The 19,502-nt window shown below is 54.6% G+C and overlaps 8 protein-coding genes across 8 annotated transcripts; 3 read left to right on the forward strand and 5 right to left on the reverse strand.

Annotated features, from left to right (window-relative positions):
• Positions 1 to 558: 558 nt before the first annotated feature.
• Positions 559 to 2,502, forward strand: CTAM01_01116 (major facilitator superfamily transporter; the record flags this gene model as incomplete). Its single annotated transcript, XM_060517159.1, has 3 exons — positions 559 to 1,606; positions 1,662 to 1,899; positions 1,953 to 2,502. The coding sequence occupies 3 exons, from the start codon at positions 559 to 561 to the stop codon at positions 2,500 to 2,502; spliced, it is 1,836 nt and encodes a 611-aa protein (XP_060388621.1).
• Positions 2,503 to 3,902: 1,400 nt separating this feature from the next.
• CTAM01_01117 (subtilase) lies at positions 3,903 to 7,236 on the reverse strand (the record flags this gene model as incomplete). The annotated part of the gene is made up of 11 exons (XM_060517160.1): positions 3,903 to 4,044; positions 4,102 to 4,271; positions 4,351 to 4,528; positions 4,585 to 4,797; positions 4,855 to 6,152; positions 6,207 to 6,266; positions 6,315 to 6,372; positions 6,422 to 6,533; positions 6,595 to 6,658; positions 6,708 to 7,049; positions 7,105 to 7,236. 11 exons carry the CDS (start codon positions 7,234 to 7,236, stop codon positions 3,903 to 3,905), a joined length of 2,769 nt encoding a protein of 922 aa, XP_060388622.1.
• Positions 7,237 to 8,395: 1,159 nt separating this feature from the next.
• Positions 8,396 to 10,193, reverse strand: CTAM01_01118 (Gpi16 subunit; the record flags this gene model as incomplete). The annotated part of the gene is made up of 2 exons (XM_060517161.1): positions 8,396 to 9,791; positions 9,844 to 10,193. 2 exons carry the CDS (start codon positions 10,191 to 10,193, stop codon positions 8,396 to 8,398), a joined length of 1,746 nt encoding a protein of 581 aa, XP_060388623.1.
• Positions 10,194 to 10,559: 366 nt separating this feature from the next.
• CTAM01_01119 (uncharacterized protein) lies at positions 10,560 to 11,436 on the forward strand (the record flags this gene model as incomplete). The annotated part of the gene is made up of 2 exons (XM_060517162.1): positions 10,560 to 10,916; positions 10,972 to 11,436. The coding sequence occupies 2 exons, from the start codon at positions 10,560 to 10,562 to the stop codon at positions 11,434 to 11,436; spliced, it is 822 nt and encodes a 273-aa protein (XP_060388624.1).
• Positions 11,437 to 12,108: 672 nt separating this feature from the next.
• On the reverse strand, positions 12,109 to 13,503 carry CTAM01_01120 (uncharacterized protein; the record flags this gene model as incomplete). Its single annotated transcript, XM_060517163.1, has 1 exon — positions 12,109 to 13,503. One exon carries the CDS (start codon positions 13,501 to 13,503, stop codon positions 12,109 to 12,111), a length of 1,395 nt encoding a protein of 464 aa, XP_060388625.1.
• A 396-nt stretch (positions 13,504 to 13,899) lies between these two features.
• Positions 13,900 to 14,394, reverse strand: CTAM01_01121 (uncharacterized protein; the record flags this gene model as incomplete). Its single annotated transcript, XM_060517164.1, has 1 exon — positions 13,900 to 14,394. One exon carries the CDS (start codon positions 14,392 to 14,394, stop codon positions 13,900 to 13,902), a length of 495 nt encoding a protein of 164 aa, XP_060388626.1.
• Positions 14,395 to 14,693: 299 nt separating this feature from the next.
• On the reverse strand, positions 14,694 to 15,230 carry CTAM01_01122 (uncharacterized protein; the record flags this gene model as incomplete). The annotated part of the gene is made up of 2 exons (XM_060517165.1): positions 14,694 to 14,742; positions 15,031 to 15,230. The coding sequence occupies 2 exons, from the start codon at positions 15,228 to 15,230 to the stop codon at positions 14,694 to 14,696; spliced, it is 249 nt and encodes an 82-aa protein (XP_060388627.1).
• Positions 15,231 to 16,585: 1,355 nt separating this feature from the next.
• Positions 16,586 to 19,296, forward strand: CTAM01_01123 (WD repeat domain-containing protein; the record flags this gene model as incomplete). The annotated part of the gene is made up of 2 exons (XM_060517166.1): positions 16,586 to 17,608; positions 17,656 to 19,296. The coding sequence occupies 2 exons, from the start codon at positions 16,586 to 16,588 to the stop codon at positions 19,294 to 19,296; spliced, it is 2,664 nt and encodes an 887-aa protein (XP_060388628.1).
• Between the last annotated feature and the right edge of the window lie 206 nt (positions 19,297 to 19,502).

Genomic DNA, 19,502 nt, shown 5'->3' on the forward strand with positions numbered 1-19,502 from the left:
CGTTATTTCGAGTCGTTGGGCCTGGTCAAGGTTACCACTTCGACACCTTCATGGTCTCGTTCATCCAGATTTCGGTCTTCAAAGCAGTTCCGTAGTGAGGAAGATCGGCCGGCTCGGCACGGGCGCCTGTTCGTCCGTTCTTTGTTTGTTAGCAAAACAGCATACGGAGGCAAACCGGAAGCAGAGATGCATCAACACAGACCCGGCGACGTCAACGAAACATCCAACAATGAAGAAAATTCAAATTGTAGCCTAATTCAAAGACGTTCAGAGACGCAGTGCTGCCCTACAAGGCTAGCCATTGGCGATATCTTGCGGGGTAATGTTAAATATCGTGGCCGACGTCTGTGTGGATGCATTGTTCTGAACGCGTTCCGTGTTTCGCTGCGCCATAGCGTATTCGTCTGTGTTCAAATCAGGGTTCCAACATGGCCAGACCCGTCGTGGCTTTTGCATGTTATTCAGAGCCATTCCTCTGAGTTGCTTCAATGTGAAGCTGTCTTCCGACTTTTGGATCTAGTCACTATTTCCTGCCTACTCACACAATCAAGGCCCAACATGGAGCTCAACGCTACAGCCACACATAATTCTCGACAGGTCAACCAAGAAAGTATGGACTATCAGCCACAAGAAGCCACGCAACCCGCTCCCGTGCAGGCCGCGAGATCATCAGCGGGTTCCAGCTTCTTCGAACCACTCTGGCGACGCAACGACGAGAAGAGTGGCAACCGAGGCTTCGAGGGTAATCAGAAATCCCACTTCAGCAGCCGCAACAGCTCGGTGACAGACATTGACAGGAGGGTAAAGCATGGAGAGACTTTCCAGACGAGCTTTGAAGTGGATGCACCAGAAGGTATCCTGTATAGAAATGGACAGCTTATCCTCCAGCCGGCGCCGACCAAGGATCCGCGGGATCCCCTCAATCTACCTATGTCCCGCAAAGTCCTAGGATGCTTCTGTCTCTGCTGCTTCGGCGCGCTGGCTGCTGCCGCCGAGCTGATTCTCGGTGCCATGTTGCCCGTCTTTGCTCTCGAATACGCCGGCCTCGATCCGAAGATCCTCAAGCCCCTGACCGACAGCGGTGGTCTTCCGGCGGGCCTCGACCCCCTGAAGGTCCTTTCGAATCTGCCGAGTGCGCCGCCAATCTTTCAAATCTACCTCTTGGCTTCACTACCGGTTCTGGTCATTGGCTTGGCCAACTTGGTTCTCGTTCCAATGGCCATCTCTGTCGGCCGTCGTCCAGTTGTTCTCAGCACCGGTGTTGTTGCCATCATTGGATGTCTCTGGGCAGGCAGCAGTCAGTCGCTGCAGTCACATCTTTTCGCTCGTTGCGTCCAAGCTGTTGGCGCTGGCACGGTTGAGAGCTTGATTCCGTTCATTATCCAGGATATGGTCTTTGTGCACCAGCGCAATGCGTGGATTTCCAGCATCTTTGCCGCTCAGGGTCTTATCATCATTGTTCTTGGGATCGCGGCGCCATACATGATTATCGACTTGAGCTGGCGGTGGATGTATTACATCACGGCCATTGGCGCGGCATTCTTCCTCGTTGGGGTTTACTTCTTCATGCCTGAGACCAGATGGCAACGAACGCGTGCCGAGATGAGTAAGTCAGAAGCATTCAGATTCTTTGGGGGTATCGGCTGACCATGAACTTTTAGATGGCATTCCCCGCAACGAGATCGGCCATGAGCGCGGTCCTAGGACGTTCCGTTACAACATTGCTCTCTTCCATGGCAAGATGGACTGGCGCAAGGGCTGGAATGCTTTTGTTGACACTCTTCGCACGTTTTTCTATCCGCAAATCTTCTTCATCACTATGCTTAACAGTGTGATGATTGCGTGTGCTTTCGCTGCTGGTTATACCGTGGCCCCAGCTCTCTTGACAGCACCCTGGTCGTAAGTAATCAATTCTCAAACTTGGATGAGAGCCCCGACTAACGCCGATACAGATGGGACTTCATGAACCTTGGCCTCTGCCTCGTGCCGGTCCTCATCGCCGCTATCGCTGTTGCCCTGGTCACTGGAAGTGCTGCCGACTGGATGGCGAACCGCATCGCGAAGAAACGGGGAGTCCGCGTCCCTGAAAACCAACTTGTGAACCTCATCATCCCGACCCTCGCCGGTATTGTTGGCTCCATCATCTTTGGTCTGGCTGGCTCGAACCAGGCAGAGTATTCCTACTTCACGTTCCTCACAGGCCTTGGCCTGATGGCGTTCGGCTTTTTGGGCGCCAACACCATTGGCGCGGTCTACGTCCTTGAGTGCTACCCTCACCTCGCGGGCCCAGCACTGGTCAACATCGCCTCGTTCAGAGGTTTGCTGGCTTTTATTCTGTCATTCAAGATCTCCGATTGGGTGGTGGATATGGGCTACTTTGACGCGATGATGATTTACACCGGGCTGATCAGCGCCTTTGCTGTTTTCGTTCCCGTGGTGTATTTCTACGGGCCTGCTTGGCGCAGGAGATGGCCAGCCGAGCATTTCGGTGATCACATTTGACAAATGATATGTGCCAACTAAGATGGATTTTACGGACAGGGGATTTGTATGAGTACTAATGACTTGGGAAGAAGTTTTGCGTTTGTTTGACTTGCTATTTATGTATAATATTGTACTACTGCTCGATGCTCGATGATTGATCACCCTGGGCGTGGGGACCCAAAGAAAATTACAGAGACAAAACGTACGGGGAGAAGCTCGCTGTGTATAATTAGGCATTCGTGAATTAGAAAGGCATGCAAGCCCGGTAATCCACCTCATCTCGTCTCCCTTCACTCACTCGTCGAATACGTCAGACGTGAAAAGGCTCCGAAGAGCCAAGTACCATAAGCTGCCGGAGAGGGCGACCGGTTGCCAGTTGGCAGCAGCGCCCGGGCCACATGCAGAACTCCCAACTTCTCACCTACATCACCTTGCTCCAAAAACTCATGATCACCACCCTCTCATCACAACAACTCATCATCGCCACCCTCTCTTCATAACAACTAAAAAAATAATGAGACAGAGCAAAAGAGAGACTCCTCGACGGGGAATTGAACCCCGGTCCCCTGCGTATCGTGGGATTTCCCCGGTGACAAGCAGATATCCTCACCACTAGACTATCGGGGATGGGTGGATGTTGACATCCAGTGATAGTTGGTTGGGGGCAGAACTGAGTTGAGGCAATAAGTAACGTAGGGCACGACCCTACGCTAACCTGAGCGCTCGGGCGGGACTTGGTCGGCGACGACTGCTATCCTACTGCCTCATTCTGGCTGCAATTCGGGTCGACGGTGCGTCCTGTGCGTCTGCTAGCCATTTCTATGCCGGGCAACCTGTCTTGACGTCTCCTCTAAACGATCAATCATCTAGTGCGATCATGTGTGAGTATGGCGTGAGGTTACACAGAAGACTGGATGAACCCGTGAAAACGTTGTCTAGAGACTTGGCAGACAGAGGCCTAATTTGGCAATCGGCACTGTTCCCATTCGCTGAGCGCGCCGAACAGGGATTTCGTGGCGGCATTAATGCAAACCTACTTCTTACTACGGTTCCCTCCTCTACTTTCTGTCATCTTTTTGTATGCCCTGATTCAACGCCAGGGCGAGCTAATGCGCATCCTACACATAAATTATGGATTGTAAGCAGAGAGATCCAAGGCGCTGGGTACTATGAATTTGAATGAATCATTCAATACGGAGACTTGGCGGACCTCATCACATGCTGCAGTTGACGCTTTCATGGGATGGTTCACCCGCAAACACTTCAATCCTTCGATCTATTTTTGCACCCGACTACTATCTATGTACCTGAATTGAAAAAAGTGCGACGAGCACCCTCGCACATGAGATACCGGCTAATCCTTGCTTGGCGACTTCCAGCTCTCACGCAGGGCGTCCCCAGCTTCAGGAGTTGTAAGCTCAGCCGTGTTGTAAACCAACCTCTGGGACTGAACTGTCAGGCGATGTTTGATTGCCAACAACCATGAAGTCTCGCCTCCAGATATCCCAGTGATCGCTCTTCGTCGGGTCTCCAAAGGGACTCAGCGCAGCAACTCGCATACTGTCGATGCCTCGTTAGATCTCTACATCGAGAAATGTAACCATCCGAGAGACTTACGTGTAGTTTCCAGTTTTGATCTTCGAGCCGTCAGAGAACCTACCAAGCCACCAAGCCCTCCAGGGTGCATAGTTGTAATCTTCCCTCGAGAGCTCTCCCATGGGACCCCGGATGAGGTCGAATTCGTTGTCGTTATCGGGGTCAAAGACGGTAGCGTGCCTTTCGTTGTCCTGTGTACAAATAAGCGCTATCCAGGTGCGAATATGCCGCATAGTGAAGGCGTGGTATTATCAGATGAGATGAACTTACCCAGGTCGCAGCATGTCCAACAAATCCACCTTTTCCAGGAACCGGCGGATACGTCCCCCAGCTCTTCTCTTCCCATCCGCGCTCAAAGATATCCCAGCGTAGAACAGAGCAACCCCATCGGAAATTCATGTAGAGTTTCGGGAAATCCTGTGATTCCAGGGAAAGGTCAAAGGAGAAGCTAGTGAGCAATACATCAGCAAGGTTACTGGAGGGGGTATATCAGCAGGGTCTTACTTGGTCTTGTATACCATAGGAGTGTCATCCGTTCCCGAGTTGATATACGGGTATTCGTCCACAAACATCTTCTTAAAGGTCTTGCGTAGATCGGAGGCGATGCCCATGTAAGGCACCGAGAGCTGTTCCCCGTTGGAGCCGTGGATGCGAATCTTGCCGCTGTAAAGGGGCATGGCTGAATGGTTTCCGCCTTTGGGGTGTTTGAATGTGAATCTGGACCAAGGCATTAGTTGACGGTGGTAATAAGAGAACGCGACGTAGTGTACCTACTTTGCCTCTTTGGTCTCTCCTGGACCAACGGTAAACTCCTTGGGAAACGTCACGTTCGGGACCAACGGCGTAGCCAATGGAACCAACCCCGCATACTGGGGGCCCATCTTGATGTTGTCCCTATCATCGAGGACCTCGTACGTCCCTGCAGTCTCGACGCAAAAGCTGTACGTAATCGGACCAGTGCAATTGTTCGTAATCATGAGAGAGTGCAGAGCGCGGAAGTTTGTTGTGTCGTTGAGCGCAAACTTGGCGTACGAGAGCTCGGTCCGGTAGTCCAGAACCTTGGTAGCGTTGACCAAGCCGTTGCCTAGTTGGAAGATTGGGGCGCGCGTCGTCCCATAGTCTGTCATGTTCAGCCCATTATTCCACGGAAGCGAATCGCCACTGGACAGGATCCTGGCTGAGAGCATCTTGCCGAACCCGGTGCCGTGGACCTTTCTGCCGCCGTGCTTCGAGATGAAGAGTGCAGCTATACCTGCCACGTACGGCGTAGCCATTGACGTGCCCGACTTTAGGCCATATTTCCCCTGCGGGATGGTGGAAAAGATGTTGCTTCCTGGAGCTGCAATATCTGGTTTGATCTGGAGATCGTACAGTCCACCCATGGAAGTGAAGTAGGAGCTGACAACGGCAGGGTTCTTCAAGTTAACCAGACCCGAACCGGACTCGTTGAAGAACCGGGCCGTAACCCTAGCCCCTTTTGCGAGCGCGGCAAGGATCTCGACCCCAACAGCATGCTCCGTGATGCCCTCTGTACGATAAACGTCATAGCTGTTGGGCATCGGGAAAGTTTCGTTGTCGTTGAACAGCAGCATGTACTTGGCGCCGGCAGACTGAAGGGCATATCGTTTGTTGAAACCGTTACAGCCACCACGGGGAACCATAGCAAGAGCACCAGTCAAGTTTACCGTCCCCGGTGGCAAGAAGCGGCATCCGATTGTGGTGTTGAGAGGGTCAAAGGACAGCGCGGTGATGGGAAGACTCGAGTTGAGGGGGAAGCTATGTGTGAGGCCACCATAGAAGAATCCGTACCTCGACTTGTTGACGTCGCCGTTTCCGTAGTCAAATGTCACCTCAAAGGGCATCCCAGGGACGTATGAGGGCTCAGTAGACGCCACTGAGAGTACGCTTCGTCCGGCTTGACCGTTTTCCCCGAGGAAAGCACCGCCTTCACCCGTGTTGCCCGCGGAAATCGTCACGACAACGCCTTGATCCACGAGGCGGGAAGCAATCTCGGCCCAGGCGTTGGACGAGAACCCTCCACGACCTCCGATCGAGGCGGTGATGATGTCGGCCTAGCATGGGGTCAGATGAGAGAACAATCGGTTGATAATTGTGACCAAATTTACGCCATCATTATGAGCCATTAAGAACGCCTCAATCAGCGTCTCTTCATCTGTATCGCCACTCTGTAGTCACAGTCAGCATGGACCTGAAAGCCAGGGTCTTTTTCTTACCGTCCCAGAAAAGACCTTGTAAGACAAGATGTTAGCTTCAGGAGCAACTCCCTGCCAGCTGGGACCTTGTTAGTCTCCTGCTCCAAGCATCGCAAGCGCTTACTAACGTATCTGACTGTCCGGCAACGATCCCAGAGACATGGGTGCCATGCCCGCCGAGAGAATCTTGCTCGTATGGGTCCTTGTCAGGCCGTTTGGGTCCATCACCACTAGGCCAGTCTTATCACATTTCCTTGTAAGCCCACGCTGTGTGAAGATGTGCTGGTGATCCTGATCTCACCTGAGTCGCCGACGAGATCATATCCGCCCATGACCTTGAAGCCCTCACCGAAACCACCACCAAGCTAAGATGTCAGCTGGCAATCGCTAGTCAGGAAGGGAACCGGAACTCACAGCGGGATGTGTATAGTCAACACCAGCATCAACAACAGCCACTTTGACACCCTTGCCTAGAAATCCTCTCTCATGAAGCCTTTGAACACCAGTGATGCCGTGAATGTTGTAGTTGTTCCCCGAGACACCTCCACTGAACTCCTGGCCATTCTCGACCATGGCCCTCTGGACTCTGCGCGATGGCCAAACGTTGCTCGCACCGCGGAGAAAACGCAGGTCCTCCTCGTCGTTGCCCGTCAACTCGACACTGACTCCGGTGAAGACAGGACTGCGGAAACTTCTGTACACTGTCGCACCGGCGAAAGCGGATAGCTCTGTCTCGAGCTGCTTGAAATCCGAGTCCTGTGATGATTGATCTCAGCGATGTCTCGGAGCCACCAGAGTAATTACAACTTACTTTCGCGAGCTCCACGATGAAGCGTCTCGTTCCGGAGGATCGATTCTCGTTCGGAGTCTGCTGCTGTCGTCCAAAACGAGCCAGACTCGCGCCCGTGAAGGACAAGATCGCGACTGCAGTTGTCAGACGCATGATGGCTAGCTTGGAACGAAAAGTAGCTCTTGAAGTTGTCAAGTAGAGGACTGAGAGATTAGGTGGAGGAGAAGGCCTTACTCTCATCATATGTATTGCTGAAAGTTCTGCTGCGCCCTGAAAGGTGAATGGGCATGCTGTTCTAGCAGACCCATGTGAGATACCGGGTGCGAGGGCACCTGCATGCTCGCCTCGTTCAAGATCCATATTGAAAACAAACATAATACCCGTTTACACGGCAAACAGGTTCTCCGACACTTTCTTTGTCCGGTCCGGAGCGGTGAGATGGTGATAAACGTGCCACCAGTCTCAAGACATGCCTCAGTGGGGGGTTCAAGTGGCTCTGCAGCTGGAGTATTTCAAGAGGCAGCGGGTCAGTTCAAAAGTTTGGCAGTAAGGTACATTATTGTTCTTCACGTTGACCATTGGTGGTTAAGCGGCACTTGGTGATGGACTTCGGTTCACAAGACACGAAGATACGGCAGCCTCTCTTTCGCATATCCTTCCGTGTGCAGTATGGGGCAGACAGCCTGGCAGATCTTGGCTACCCGCATGACCTGTTCTGTTCACAGCATTCGTGTGGAACAGGCGATGATGAGTAGCAGTGAGATCCTCTAGCAGCACCACGTACCTCATCCAAATGAACATCAGTAGGCGGCAATGAACCTGATTCAAGCGGTTAGTCGGGCACCAGCAGGGGCAAACAGGTAGTAAGGCAAAGACATCGATGAGTTTGCAGGTACGGCCGAAGGTAAGAAGATCATGCCGTTTTTGGAGTCACGATGCCGACGGGTATAATTGACAGGGTTTGGCTGAGCGACTGAATCCGCCGGGATGTCGCCTAACCTGTTTATGTGCCTATCATTTTGTGGTCGGAGAGCATGGCAGCAGTTGCAGACGCCAGGTAATCGATAGAGATAGCAGAGCCTAGGTTTCACGGCGGGAAGAGGATGTTCCACAGCCCCTGGATCAAGTCCAAATTTCCATTTTGCAAACCTCGTGGCAGACGAAGTCGGGACGGAAAGTACAGCAAACGGACTGTAAGCTTGGACAGCAATCATTACACGACACGCGTCTACCTGAACGAGAAGACAACCATACGAGTAAACGGGAAGGCTGACAACGTGAACATCGGAACGAATAACACAAACACATCTCTTTATTTCTTGGCTGACCGAATGCCCTTGAGCTTCGCCAAGAGACCAGCTATTTTGGCCTTGAGGACTGGACTGGGGCCTTCATCAGCGCCAACCAGTCTTCGAACTAGGATATTATACATGCCGCCGAAAGCGAGTGCGATCGCCGTCGAGGTGAAGATGATGACATTGTAAGGCATGCTAAAGTCTGGTGTGGGCAGATTCAACAGCAGCGTGGTAGTGCGTGTACTTTGCGTACGGGGGCTGAGAGTAGTAATGACTGCCGCGGCAATGTCGAAACCGCGATTGGCGTCGGGTGGGTACTCAGTGTAACGAAGAATCGACTTTTCAAAGTCGTAGGTGAGAAAGACTGTAGAAGCGGGAGGGATACGCATCCGCAGCTCAAGCTGTGTGCCTCTGGCACGGTCGACAGCCGGGCGGTAGTAAATGTCCTCGACAATCGACGGCTGCGAACCTGACGATCCCTCGATGCGCGCGTTGAGAGTATGGAGGTAAACTCGCATAAACCAGGGAAGCGATTCCATGTAGATGAACTCGACCTCCGTGTCCTTGCTTGGGTTCGTAAGAATGGCTTGCATACCGCCATGCTCTTGTCCGTGTCCAGTGAAACTGCGCTCAGCGTAGATGAGAGGAGTGGGCGGTTCGACCAATTCCTTGGTAGGATCCTGTCCCTCCTTGTCTTCCAAGGGGAGAACAATTTCTAGCTCTGAATCTGCACCAATTTTGAAGCAGCGCGATGCTCCATTGGGGTTCAAGATCTCCGTAGCTCCGCCAGACGTATACACACCTCGGGTGTGGGGAACCTCAATACAGACTGGAGGCACATCCTCGTCTGTGAGAGGGCATGTGCCTTTGATCGACTTTCCGAAAATTTGGGACAGTGTCCATTCCTGTCCAGTGGTAAGGCCGGTAGGATAGCATGTTTCGTCGTTGTGATACGGCTTGGAGGTATCGCACTTCAACTCGTGTCCAGGGGGTGGACGGGGAATCGGGTTGTCTCTTGGTCGCTTGGATCGGTCAATGTCGAGAACCATGTCAATAGTCTGCTCGATTTGTAGAATACACTCCTGGCCCTCGGGGCAGACAGGCTTGATATCGATGGCCATGCTTTGGAAGGAGGAATCGAAGAGCTTGTGGCCGTCTAGCAGACTCGAGATGCCCGCCTTTCCCTTGCAAGGGAGCAGCTTCAAGAAGGGTGTCAAGTTCTCTGTACACACCACCTCCTTTGGCAGAACGCCATGAAGGAGCTGCATGTTCGGGATGGACGCTTCGGGGTGGTCACCCTCGGGTTGGAATGACATGACCGGTCGGGTGGTTCGGGTTCCGTCGACGAAGTTAAGCGATGCGCAGAAGAGCCCTGAAAGAGCATTGGTGAGGGTCAACCACTTCTGGTCCGCCCTGCATGCGTGTAAGTATAATCCATCTACAGGATGACAGGTGAGTGACATACTCCTCGTCCGTCTCGGCCTCAAGCCATGCCCATAGCTCCACGCCCGTCCCGCCTTCGCGCTGACCATCCCAAGGCCGACTTCCCCAGCTCTCGGCATCCCATCTTCCCAAGCTGAATCTCAGATGAAGCTCTCTCGTCCCGGCATATTGAAGGATCTGACCCAACGACCGGGGGAAATATCGGAAGTTTTGCAAGTCGAAATCAGATAGCGATGTATTGGATCGGAAGTTGAAGCTCGCAAGGAGGGCGGACAGGGGCAGCGGGCGGAGGTTCAGCTGCTCGTGGTAATCCGCAGCCAGGCCAAAGGAGGCGAGGCAAGAGAAAAGAATGGCCGCCAGAAATTGGCGCATCATGAAGGGAGTGTCGCAGCGCAAAAGAACGAGATTCGCGTCTGCTGCGGTCTCTCCCCTGCACGGCGGCGCATGTAATGCCGTTGGAGGTGAGGTCGTGTAGGTGGTCGTATGAGGGATGTCTGGGCGGTGGAGCCCGGCAGAATCCCTCTTATGTAACCACGCCTTGGGGAAAGTACCTTTTACAGCTCTCCACATTCCGCCCATGGTTCATCCCGCGCGACACGCCTTCTTCCCCAGAACTTCGCGAATTTCCTTACCTTCAATTTAAGATACCCAATTGACCCGTCCACAAAACTCCACGCCAAGCCACGATATATCGTATACTCAACAAATCTCGACGGACACCATCGAGCATCACATACAATGGCAGCAGAACAGAGAAAGCTGCTGGAGCAGCTCATGGGCGGCTCGGCTAGTACGCGGGCGGCCTCGCTCTCCATGACAGATCCTAAAGTCTGCAGATCATTCCTCGTCGGCACATGCCCTCACGATCTCTTCACGAATACCAAGCAAGATCTCGGCCCTTGCCCAAAGCAGCACTCTGAAGCGCTCAAGGCCGAATACGAGGGACTGTCAGATAAGGAGAAGCAAAAGTACGGCTTTGAGTACGACTACATGCGCGACCTTCAAAAGTACATCGACGACTGCAACAGGAGGATAGACTCAGCACAGCGCAGACTCGAGAAGACGCCCGACGAGATCCGCCAAACAAATGCCTTGGTATGGCCTCAACACTCCCTCGCACTGCACTAGTTAATAGCTAACGATGTCACAGCTGAAAAGCATCGCTGAACTCTCCTCCACAATCCACAACGGCACCCTCGAAGTCGAAATCCTCGGAGAAATGGCCGAAGTATCCCGCGCGATCGACGAATTCTACCGAGTACGCCAAGCACAGCAAACAAAATTGGACCGCGAGAAGGAACTCAAGGCCCTGTCAGACACCTCGGGCCCGTCCGGCCACCAGAAGCTGCAAGTTTGCGACGTTTGCGGCGCCTACCTCAGTAGGCTGGACAACGACCGACGTCTAGCGGATCACTTTTACGGAAAGATGCATCTTGGCTACGCCCAGATGCGCAAGACCTTTGACGCGTTCCCCAAGGAGATGCGCCACCGCCAACGCGCACCGATGGACGACGACAACATGGGACCCGGCGGTCCCAGAGGTCCCAGGAGCGGTGGAGGGTACCGCGGGCGTGGTGGCAGGGGATACCGTGGCGGTGGCGGCGGTGGATGGTAGGCTCATCCGGGGAGGTGGAACGCTTTGAAGATGATCGCAGCTCAACCCGAACCAGAGTATGAAGAGTTGATGGGCGGCAATCCGAATTAGGAGCCTATGTCGACGTTGCCCGTCAGATCTCGAAAAAGAGCAGCATGCTACCCTGAGCACTTGGAATATGACTGAGTATTGCGAAAGGAACCGACCGCCAATACTCTTCGATCCACGAGCCAAGCTCGTGGAACCCAAACACACAGATGTTCAGCATGATACTTGAAGGATGTAAAACGTGGGTGACGATACCACTGGAGGTTGATTTGCTTCATACTAAGTCTTTTAGGCCTACGATCACAACTGATCCAGTCGGCAACGGCATTGATTCCACGATGGCCAGCATCACGGGTCAAGATTGCGAAGGACCCAACTCAAGGGAACATAGACGGCGGCGTTGGGCAGTCCCGGACGGCATTCTGTATTCACGCTCGTAACGGTGCCTGCTGAAGACGAGACTCGCAAACCCTAGATGCCCGCCTAGTGAGGAACCATGCTTAGAAGCGAACTATAATGTACTCCAATTCTTCTTCATTCCCCTCATAGTGGCGTATTCAAAATGCGTCGTCGCTGTAATTTTGTGATCCAATTCGTGATGCTTCTCCTCGTCGTAAAGCTTTACTGTCCGCTCAGGCATAGTCCTCAAGAAGAAGACTGCGCGGCGGCGTTCTTGAGCTTCTCGTCAAAGGCCTCCATCTCGTCGTCCCACCTACCAAGAGGCGACAGGACAGGGGGCGAAATGGCACCGCTCGTAGTCTTACCAGGCAGGGCAGGGAATTCCTCGGTGCTGATGACCGGCGCCGGTGCGGGAGCCTGGGCGGCAGGAGCCTTAGCTTCCTGAGCGCCGTTCGAATCCCCCCGTTCATGATCATTCCCATACCCGCCACGACCGCCGCGTCCACCCCGCCCCTGCCCACGACCTCTTCCACGGCCCCTACCACCTCTTCGCTCTTCACCACCACCAGCATACCGATCACCCTGCGGCGCCTCTTCCTCCCTTGAAGCAAACCGGCTCCCGGCAAGCCCCGCAGACCTCGTCCCCCTAACCCCGCCATTCGCGCCCCGGAACCCCCTCCTCTCCTCCTCAGCAGCGAGCGCCTCCTTGCCCTCGTCCCACCCGCCCTCCTTGATACTCATCGCCTTGAGTTTCCTCTCGCGGTTCTTGGCGCGCTCGTCGTCCATGCGCCGACGCTCCTCCTCGCCGCGCCGCCGCCTCTCCTCGTCGGCTTTCTTGCGCTGCCGCGCCTCCTCCATGCCGCGCGCGTAGGCCTCCGCGTGGCTGCGCTCGTCCTGCTCCGCCTGCTCGAACTTGCGAGTCTTTTCGGCGTTGAGGATGCGCATCTGTTCCATTTTGGCGGCGAGTTGGGATTCGCTTAGTTTGGTACGTGGGTTCGCGCCCGAGCCGAGGCGGGCTTCTGCGTTGAGGGCAGTGTTTGCGCCGGGAGCGGCGGCGGCGTTCTTTTCGCGGGGTGCGTGAGGTACTGCTGCCGGAGCGGGCGAGTTGCTCTTGGGAGAGGCCGCGTCGCTCGGGGCTGCGGCCGCCGGGGGAGGGGCGACAGCAGCATCATCGGCGGCAGGGGCAGTCGGTGCAACGGCGGGAGCAGGTGAGTTTTGCGCCGCGGGACCGGTGGGCGGCTTGGGCGCGGGCGTGGTCGCGGTCGCGGTCGCGGCCGGAGGGGGAGTCGAGACGGCGGCGGGGGCTGCCTGGCGAGGGCCGCGCGGGGCAGCAGGGGCCGGCTTGGGGTCGGCGAATCTGGAATTTGCGAGACCACCCCTCGGCGCCGTGGGCGGTTTCTTGTTGGCCGGGGCTTGCTTTTGCGGCTTCTGCTGCTGTTGCTCTGCAGCCTTGGACGCGACGGGCGCGGGCGCTGGTGCTGGTTTTGGTGGCTCGACTGGCGGCGTCGCGACAGCGGCGGGAGGAGGGGGTGGAGGGGCGACGACGGTTTCGACTGTCTCGATGGCCTGGGGATTGCTTACAGGCTCAAAGTCGTCAAAGAAGAGGTCGTCGTCTGTGCGGCCTCCAAATTGGTCGTCCATTGCGAAGGATATGTGTTCTGACAATTATACTAGACAAAAAGGTATGAAGGAGAGAATGTCGGTAAGGAGCTATAGCAAGGGAAGCTAAGATATTTGGAGCAGATGCACGAGGTTGGTTTGCGAAGGAGTTGCCCTCGAAGCTCTGGGTGTTTGGAGGGCCTGCGAACCATGTCGGATTAGGCAAGTGGGGTTGCCAAACGCAAGTCGAGTCTGGAGGCACTGGAAGGAAATACCTTCGGCCCGCCGTATCGGAGAAAGGCAATCGAGTATCGGAGTTAGTGGGGCTGTTCCTCAGTGTTTGGTACATGAATGGCGGCGGCCTCTCCCCCGATCGTGAATCATCTTGGCCGCACATCACGGCGCGAAGTGATTCTCAAAACTGATAAAAGTATTTCCTCAAGCCTTAACATCGGTTGCCTCTAATTTCTGGATCAGCTTCTCAACCAGCTCTTCATAGCTCTCCACGAATGGAATTCCATATCTCGAACAGACGACTTGAACATTGCCCCTCTTCTTATACCCTTCAGAACAACCGACGATGACTTTTCCCTTTGAGCGAGCACAAAGTCCCAACTCGAGCAAGCTGATGTGGCCTTCTGTCTCCGGTTCAAAGTAAACAACGATGATGTCGGCCCTCTCTTGCATATCCAGCTCCCAGTTAACCTGGTTGCTGAATCTCTCATCCGAAATATCCTCCTTCCAGGTGCTGTCCCAGTCCGGCCGGAAGGGATCAAACATGACCACCGGCAGATGAGCCAGTGAGTCGGCGACATCCTTGCGCCAGTCTCTCTTGCTTGTTGTGCCTGCGAGGAAGATTGTCCTTTCGCGTATTGTCTGTTCCCTCGTCAGAGGATGGATGACCCTGCTCTTCCTTTGTGTCGCGGTGCTCATGGCGGCAACGGGCGTGTCTCGAGACAACGTCTGCAAGACCCCAGACTCTTGACTCAAGCTTGTCGATGGCTTCGTGTAAAGTGAAGGCGATCTTCCAGGATACACTTGGATTTGGTGACTCTGTCTTCTGGAAGAAGTTGGTGTGTGAGATATCTCCATCCTGCTAGTCAGCCTTAAGACGGATGACAGTCATCATGCAGCTCGGTCATTGGCCACTGCTGTAGTGGGCTCCCAAATGAAGGCAGTCTCAAGCAACGGGTATCTTGGTCTTGTTTACCACAATTTCCCAACCGCCTTTTTCAGCCACGGCTTCTGCCCAGGCCGACGCCCATGTTTCTTCCTGGTCTGCTGTTAACATGACGGTTTCGCATTGCTAAACTTTCCAAGATCCCTTGCATTCCCTGAATAGTTGATGGATGGTGAAAACTTTAGGGAGTAAGGCGAAAGTTTGAGCCCCATATTCAGCTACTGCTCCACCACCCAGTCCTTAGGTAAAAATGTTGGTGCAGTGATATCTCGTCCCGCCGTCTGCTCAACCAAACAATGATACACGGCTTACGGCAGACTCCTACCCGACGGATCTGCAGGTTGCTTGAGACCACGGGTGAGAAGTGAGGCCTATCGGGTTAATCCAACGGACAGCTACTTCGATAACACCCTTGCCGGCCTGTGTCCCCTTGTTTGGGCACACTTGGCCGTTCACCGATGCTCCGTTTTCGTCGCCGGGAGCGTGGTGCCCTCCAATAGGACAGAACACAGATTGCTGGGGACCGTGGCTTCGGAAGATCACCACGCGCACCCTGGATGTGGATTGGGGGTCTGCCAGTCTGGCACATCTGGACACCAATCTTGCGGTGAGCTACGCTGCTGCCCGCTGCTGAGGCCTTCTTCCTCCATATCTCACAGGCTCACAGAGAGGTCGGCGACCATCCCGGGCTGTCTCAGCTAGGTGTCACTTGCTGAGGAGGATCATGGCTGGCTTGGATGGATGGATGCCGAAGCGGACAGACTCCACGTCCGTAAGGATTGGAAGAGGTCCAGGCGATAATAGTGCTTGGCACCCACCTGACGGCTCGTAGTTTGTACGAAGTTGTGAAATGTGAAATCACGCAACCGATCTCGGCCCTGCGGACAGTTCTTCCTTAATGCTTAAGGTCACTCCCGGCCGCCCGGTTTTTCTTAATCTCGTTTCCTTCAACTGAATCATACCTAATCATACCTGCGTTTTTGCAGTCTCTTATATTTGCTATCACGGGCCTATGATACCATCCCCTCCAATGTTGCGTCATGAAGCGGTGAGAGAGTCAAAGCCATCAGGACTTCCGTACAAATAGAGAAAACCCCCCCTCCCCACCTTCGGCTTGTGGCAAGTTACCCCAGGATCGAAGCGGATTCAGCCCATCTACGAGTTCTTATCCTTCCGTGGCGTACGGATACTCCGAGTCAGAACCGCGGACGCTGTCGTTCCCATCTCGAGGAGATGGCCGTGGTCTACAAATCTGGTGAGCCCCACGCCCCGGGCGAGGACGACTGCGAAGGGTGCCGGAAGATACACCGGGATCTAGTCGAACTATCGATTGGCTCCGAGTCTTCTGAAGAGTATGAGGATGGTGAGTTCCCTCTGTCTCTTACTGTAACTTGATCAAACTCGCTGGTCTTCGAGGAAAGTTCAAAAAGGGACAAGTGTCACAAGACGTGGGCGGGATGCTTCAGAGTGACAATTCGTGTCACATTAGTCCCTGTAGTTCCCCTGAGAAAACAGCAGTGGACCTTGTAGCTACGGGAGCTAGAGCACTTGGGCTGGCAGCAACTGCACCTAGGGACGATCCACTCAGCCCAAAACCTTGGGACGTCCACAGTGTCCACCCCTAAGGGAGAGGTCCCTTACGGGGAGATCCACGCTGCCCGGGGGAATGGTGGGCGGAGTGACTCCCTTTTTAGCGCATTTCGTCATTCGCCATTTTCGTTGCGAGTTCGCAGCCAATTTGACCGATTCATCTTGGGAAATGCGTCACAATCCAACGTCTGCTTCTTGCTTTCCTGTCTCAACACGCCACATAACGTTTCCCTTTCCTTCAACCTCGATCGACCCATTCCGTTCTCTCTGTTGGGTCGACCGGTCGCATTCTTTCGCCTGAGCACCTCCGCTGACAAGCTGTCCCCCCTCCCTTCTCGCGCGACAGAAGACACAATGCCCTCCGCCATCGCGGCCTCCGACCTGTCCACGAACCTGAGCGACACGGACGACTGCCCCCAGGTCGCCCCCGAACTCCTTCACAACCTCAAGCACGACAGCTCCGTCCTCGCCCTCGCCGTCAGCGCCGAGAACGAACGCATATACGCCGGCACCCAAGATGGCGAGATTGTCGTGTGGTCGCTGGCCACCTTCCACCAGGAGCGCATCGTCCAGGCTCACAAGCGCAGCGTGCTGAGCCTGTTCCTTACCCCCGACGGCTCCATGCTGTTCTCGAGCGCCGGAGATCCCCTCATCAACGTCTGGTGTCCCAAGACGATGAAACGCCTGTACGAGATTTACAGCACATACGACGTTGGCGACATCTTTTCCGTGGCCTACAGCGCCCAGCACGAGACGGTGTACGTTGGGGCGCAAAACACCTCGATTCAATGGGTCAGCCTCACCGACCCGAATAACCGTACCACTCACGACTCATCACAACACCCCGACCGTCGGAATCACAGGTTCTTCGACTCCCGAGCTGTAGGAGGGACAACGACGCCGCGCCGTAACGATGAGAGGTGGACATTGATCCCGCGATCTGAAAAGGTGGTGGAAATTCATCCGGGGGCTGTGCAGATGTTTGCCCACTACGGCTACGTCTACTCGATGCTCATGGCCAAGGGCCCTACCGTTCTAGTGGAACCTGAAGAGGATGTGCTCATCTCGGGCGGCGGAGACGGCACCATCAAGTTGTGGAAGCTTGGTGCTGAGGGAGACGATCATGCGGCTGATAACGACCGCGAACCTGGCCTTCAAGAGCTTATGTCGCTCGGCACCGACGATGCGGAGTCGGTCATGTCTCTTGCGATTGACGGGTCTTTCTTGTATGCTGGGAAGCTGCAAGGAGTCATTGAACTGTGGGACCTCGATACAAAGTCCAAGTTGCGAGTGATCAAGGGGCATAGGGGCGATGTCATGACACTGCAAATGGGTTGGGGCTATCTCCTCAGCGCCTCTCGCTCTGGTTCTGCGAGTGTAAGGTCTTTGGTTTCCTCATTTCGTTCATCGCTAATAACTCTTAGAAACACACCACTGCCCACTACGGCCAGTACCAAGACAAGCAGGTGGCGAATATTAGCCAGAAGTACCAATGCGTGGCGCGCTGGAAGGCTCACGAGGGCAAGATTCTCTCGTCAGCAGTGACAACATACAACAACAGACAGTACTACATTACCGGCGGCAACGACGATGATGTTGCCATCTGGAACATTGACTGTTCGTCTTACGAGGACCAACAAAAGGAGGTAGAGGAAGCCAACGACGTGATGATTAAAACACTAGGGGAGTTCGTGTCCTACCGGACAGTGTCGTCACGCCCAGAATTCGCAGAGGACTGCCGAAGAGGTGCAACGTTCCTTGGGTCCTTGTTCAAGAGGCTTGGCGGCCATGTTGAGATGCTGAGCACCGAGAGCAGCCCCCACAACCCTGTTGTTCTTGCCAAGTTTGATGGTGTTTTGGAGCCGGCTGAGAAGCGGAAGAAGATCCTATTCTACGGCCACTACGATGTCGTCCCGGCAGATACCAAGAAGGGCAAGTGGGAGACTGACCCATTCCAAATGAAGGGCGTCAACGGATACCTCTACGGCAGAGGCGTCAGTGACAATAAGGGCCCGATCATGGCTGCGTTGTTCGCTGTGACAGACTTGCTGCAAGCTAAGAAACTTGCCAACGACGTCATCTTCCTCATCGAGGGAGAGGAAGAATCGGCTTCTCGCGGATTCAGGGAGATTGTTCGCAGGAACAAGGACCTCATCGGCGACGTCGACTACATCCTGCTTGCCAACAGTTACTGGCTCGACGATGAGGTCCCCTGCCTGACCTACGGCCTGCGTGGCGTTTTGCATGCCACTGTGTGCGTCGACTCACATCTGCCTGACCAGCATTCTGGTGTAGACGGCTCCTACATGAACGACGAGCCCCTGTCAGATCTAACCTCCACTCTGTCAAAGCTGAAGGGGCCCGGTAATAAGGTGCTCATCCCCGGCTTCTACGACGATATCCTTCCCGTCACAGCCGAGGAGGAGACGCGCTACGACGACATTGCAGCCACGCTCATGCGCCAGAACCCAGAAAAGGGGCCCGCCGACAAGCTCAAGGCCGCACTGATGGCGCGCTGGAGAGAACCCAACTTGACGATCCATCGATACAAGGTATCAGGACCGGACGGCAGCCTGGTCAGCAGCCACGCGAGTGCTAACATCAGCTTGCGTCTGGTGCCAGGCCAGGAGGTCAACGACGTCATTGCCTCGCTAGGCTCGTACCTCGAGAGCGAGTTCGCGCAGCTCGAGTCCAAAAACTCGCTGACCATCAAGATTGATAACAAGGCCGAGCCGTGGCTGGGCGATCCCACAAATGCCATTTTCCAGACGCTCGAGGAGGCTATTATGCAGTCGTGGTCGTCCGTGTTTGCGGGTGAAGGTACAGGGGCGGAGTCCGCGGAGACAACGGATAAGAATACGCAGAAGCCCAAGAAGCCTCTGTACATTCGTGAAGGCGGCTCTATTCCCGCGATCCGCTTCCTCGAGAAGGAGTTCGGCGCCCCGGCCGCGCACCTCCCTTGCGGACAGTCCTCGGATTCCGCCCACTTGGACAATGAAAGGTTGAGGGTTCTGAACCTCCTCAAGAGCCGGGAAATCATTGGGTCCGTGTTTGCTCGTTTGTAGATTGCGAGACATTCCGGGCGCTATCTACAGTATTATTCGGGAGGCGTTTTGGGTAGTGGGCAGCGGCATGTCCAAGGGCACATTGTACAAATAAACAGAAAAGTAGAGGGATACCCCAAAGATCAAAGCATTTCTAGACATTGCATTGTTCACCAAAATGTCATTAGTTAAAGTATCTCCGTCGGTCATGTGCAGGACCTGACTCG

Source organism: Colletotrichum tamarilloi (genome assembly GCF_030869305.1).
Source record: "Colletotrichum tamarilloi strain Tom-12 chromosome Unknown Scaffold_2.1, whole genome shotgun sequence".
In the NCBI taxonomy this organism is placed as follows: Eukaryota; Fungi; Ascomycota; class Sordariomycetes; order Glomerellales; family Glomerellaceae; genus Colletotrichum; species Colletotrichum tamarilloi.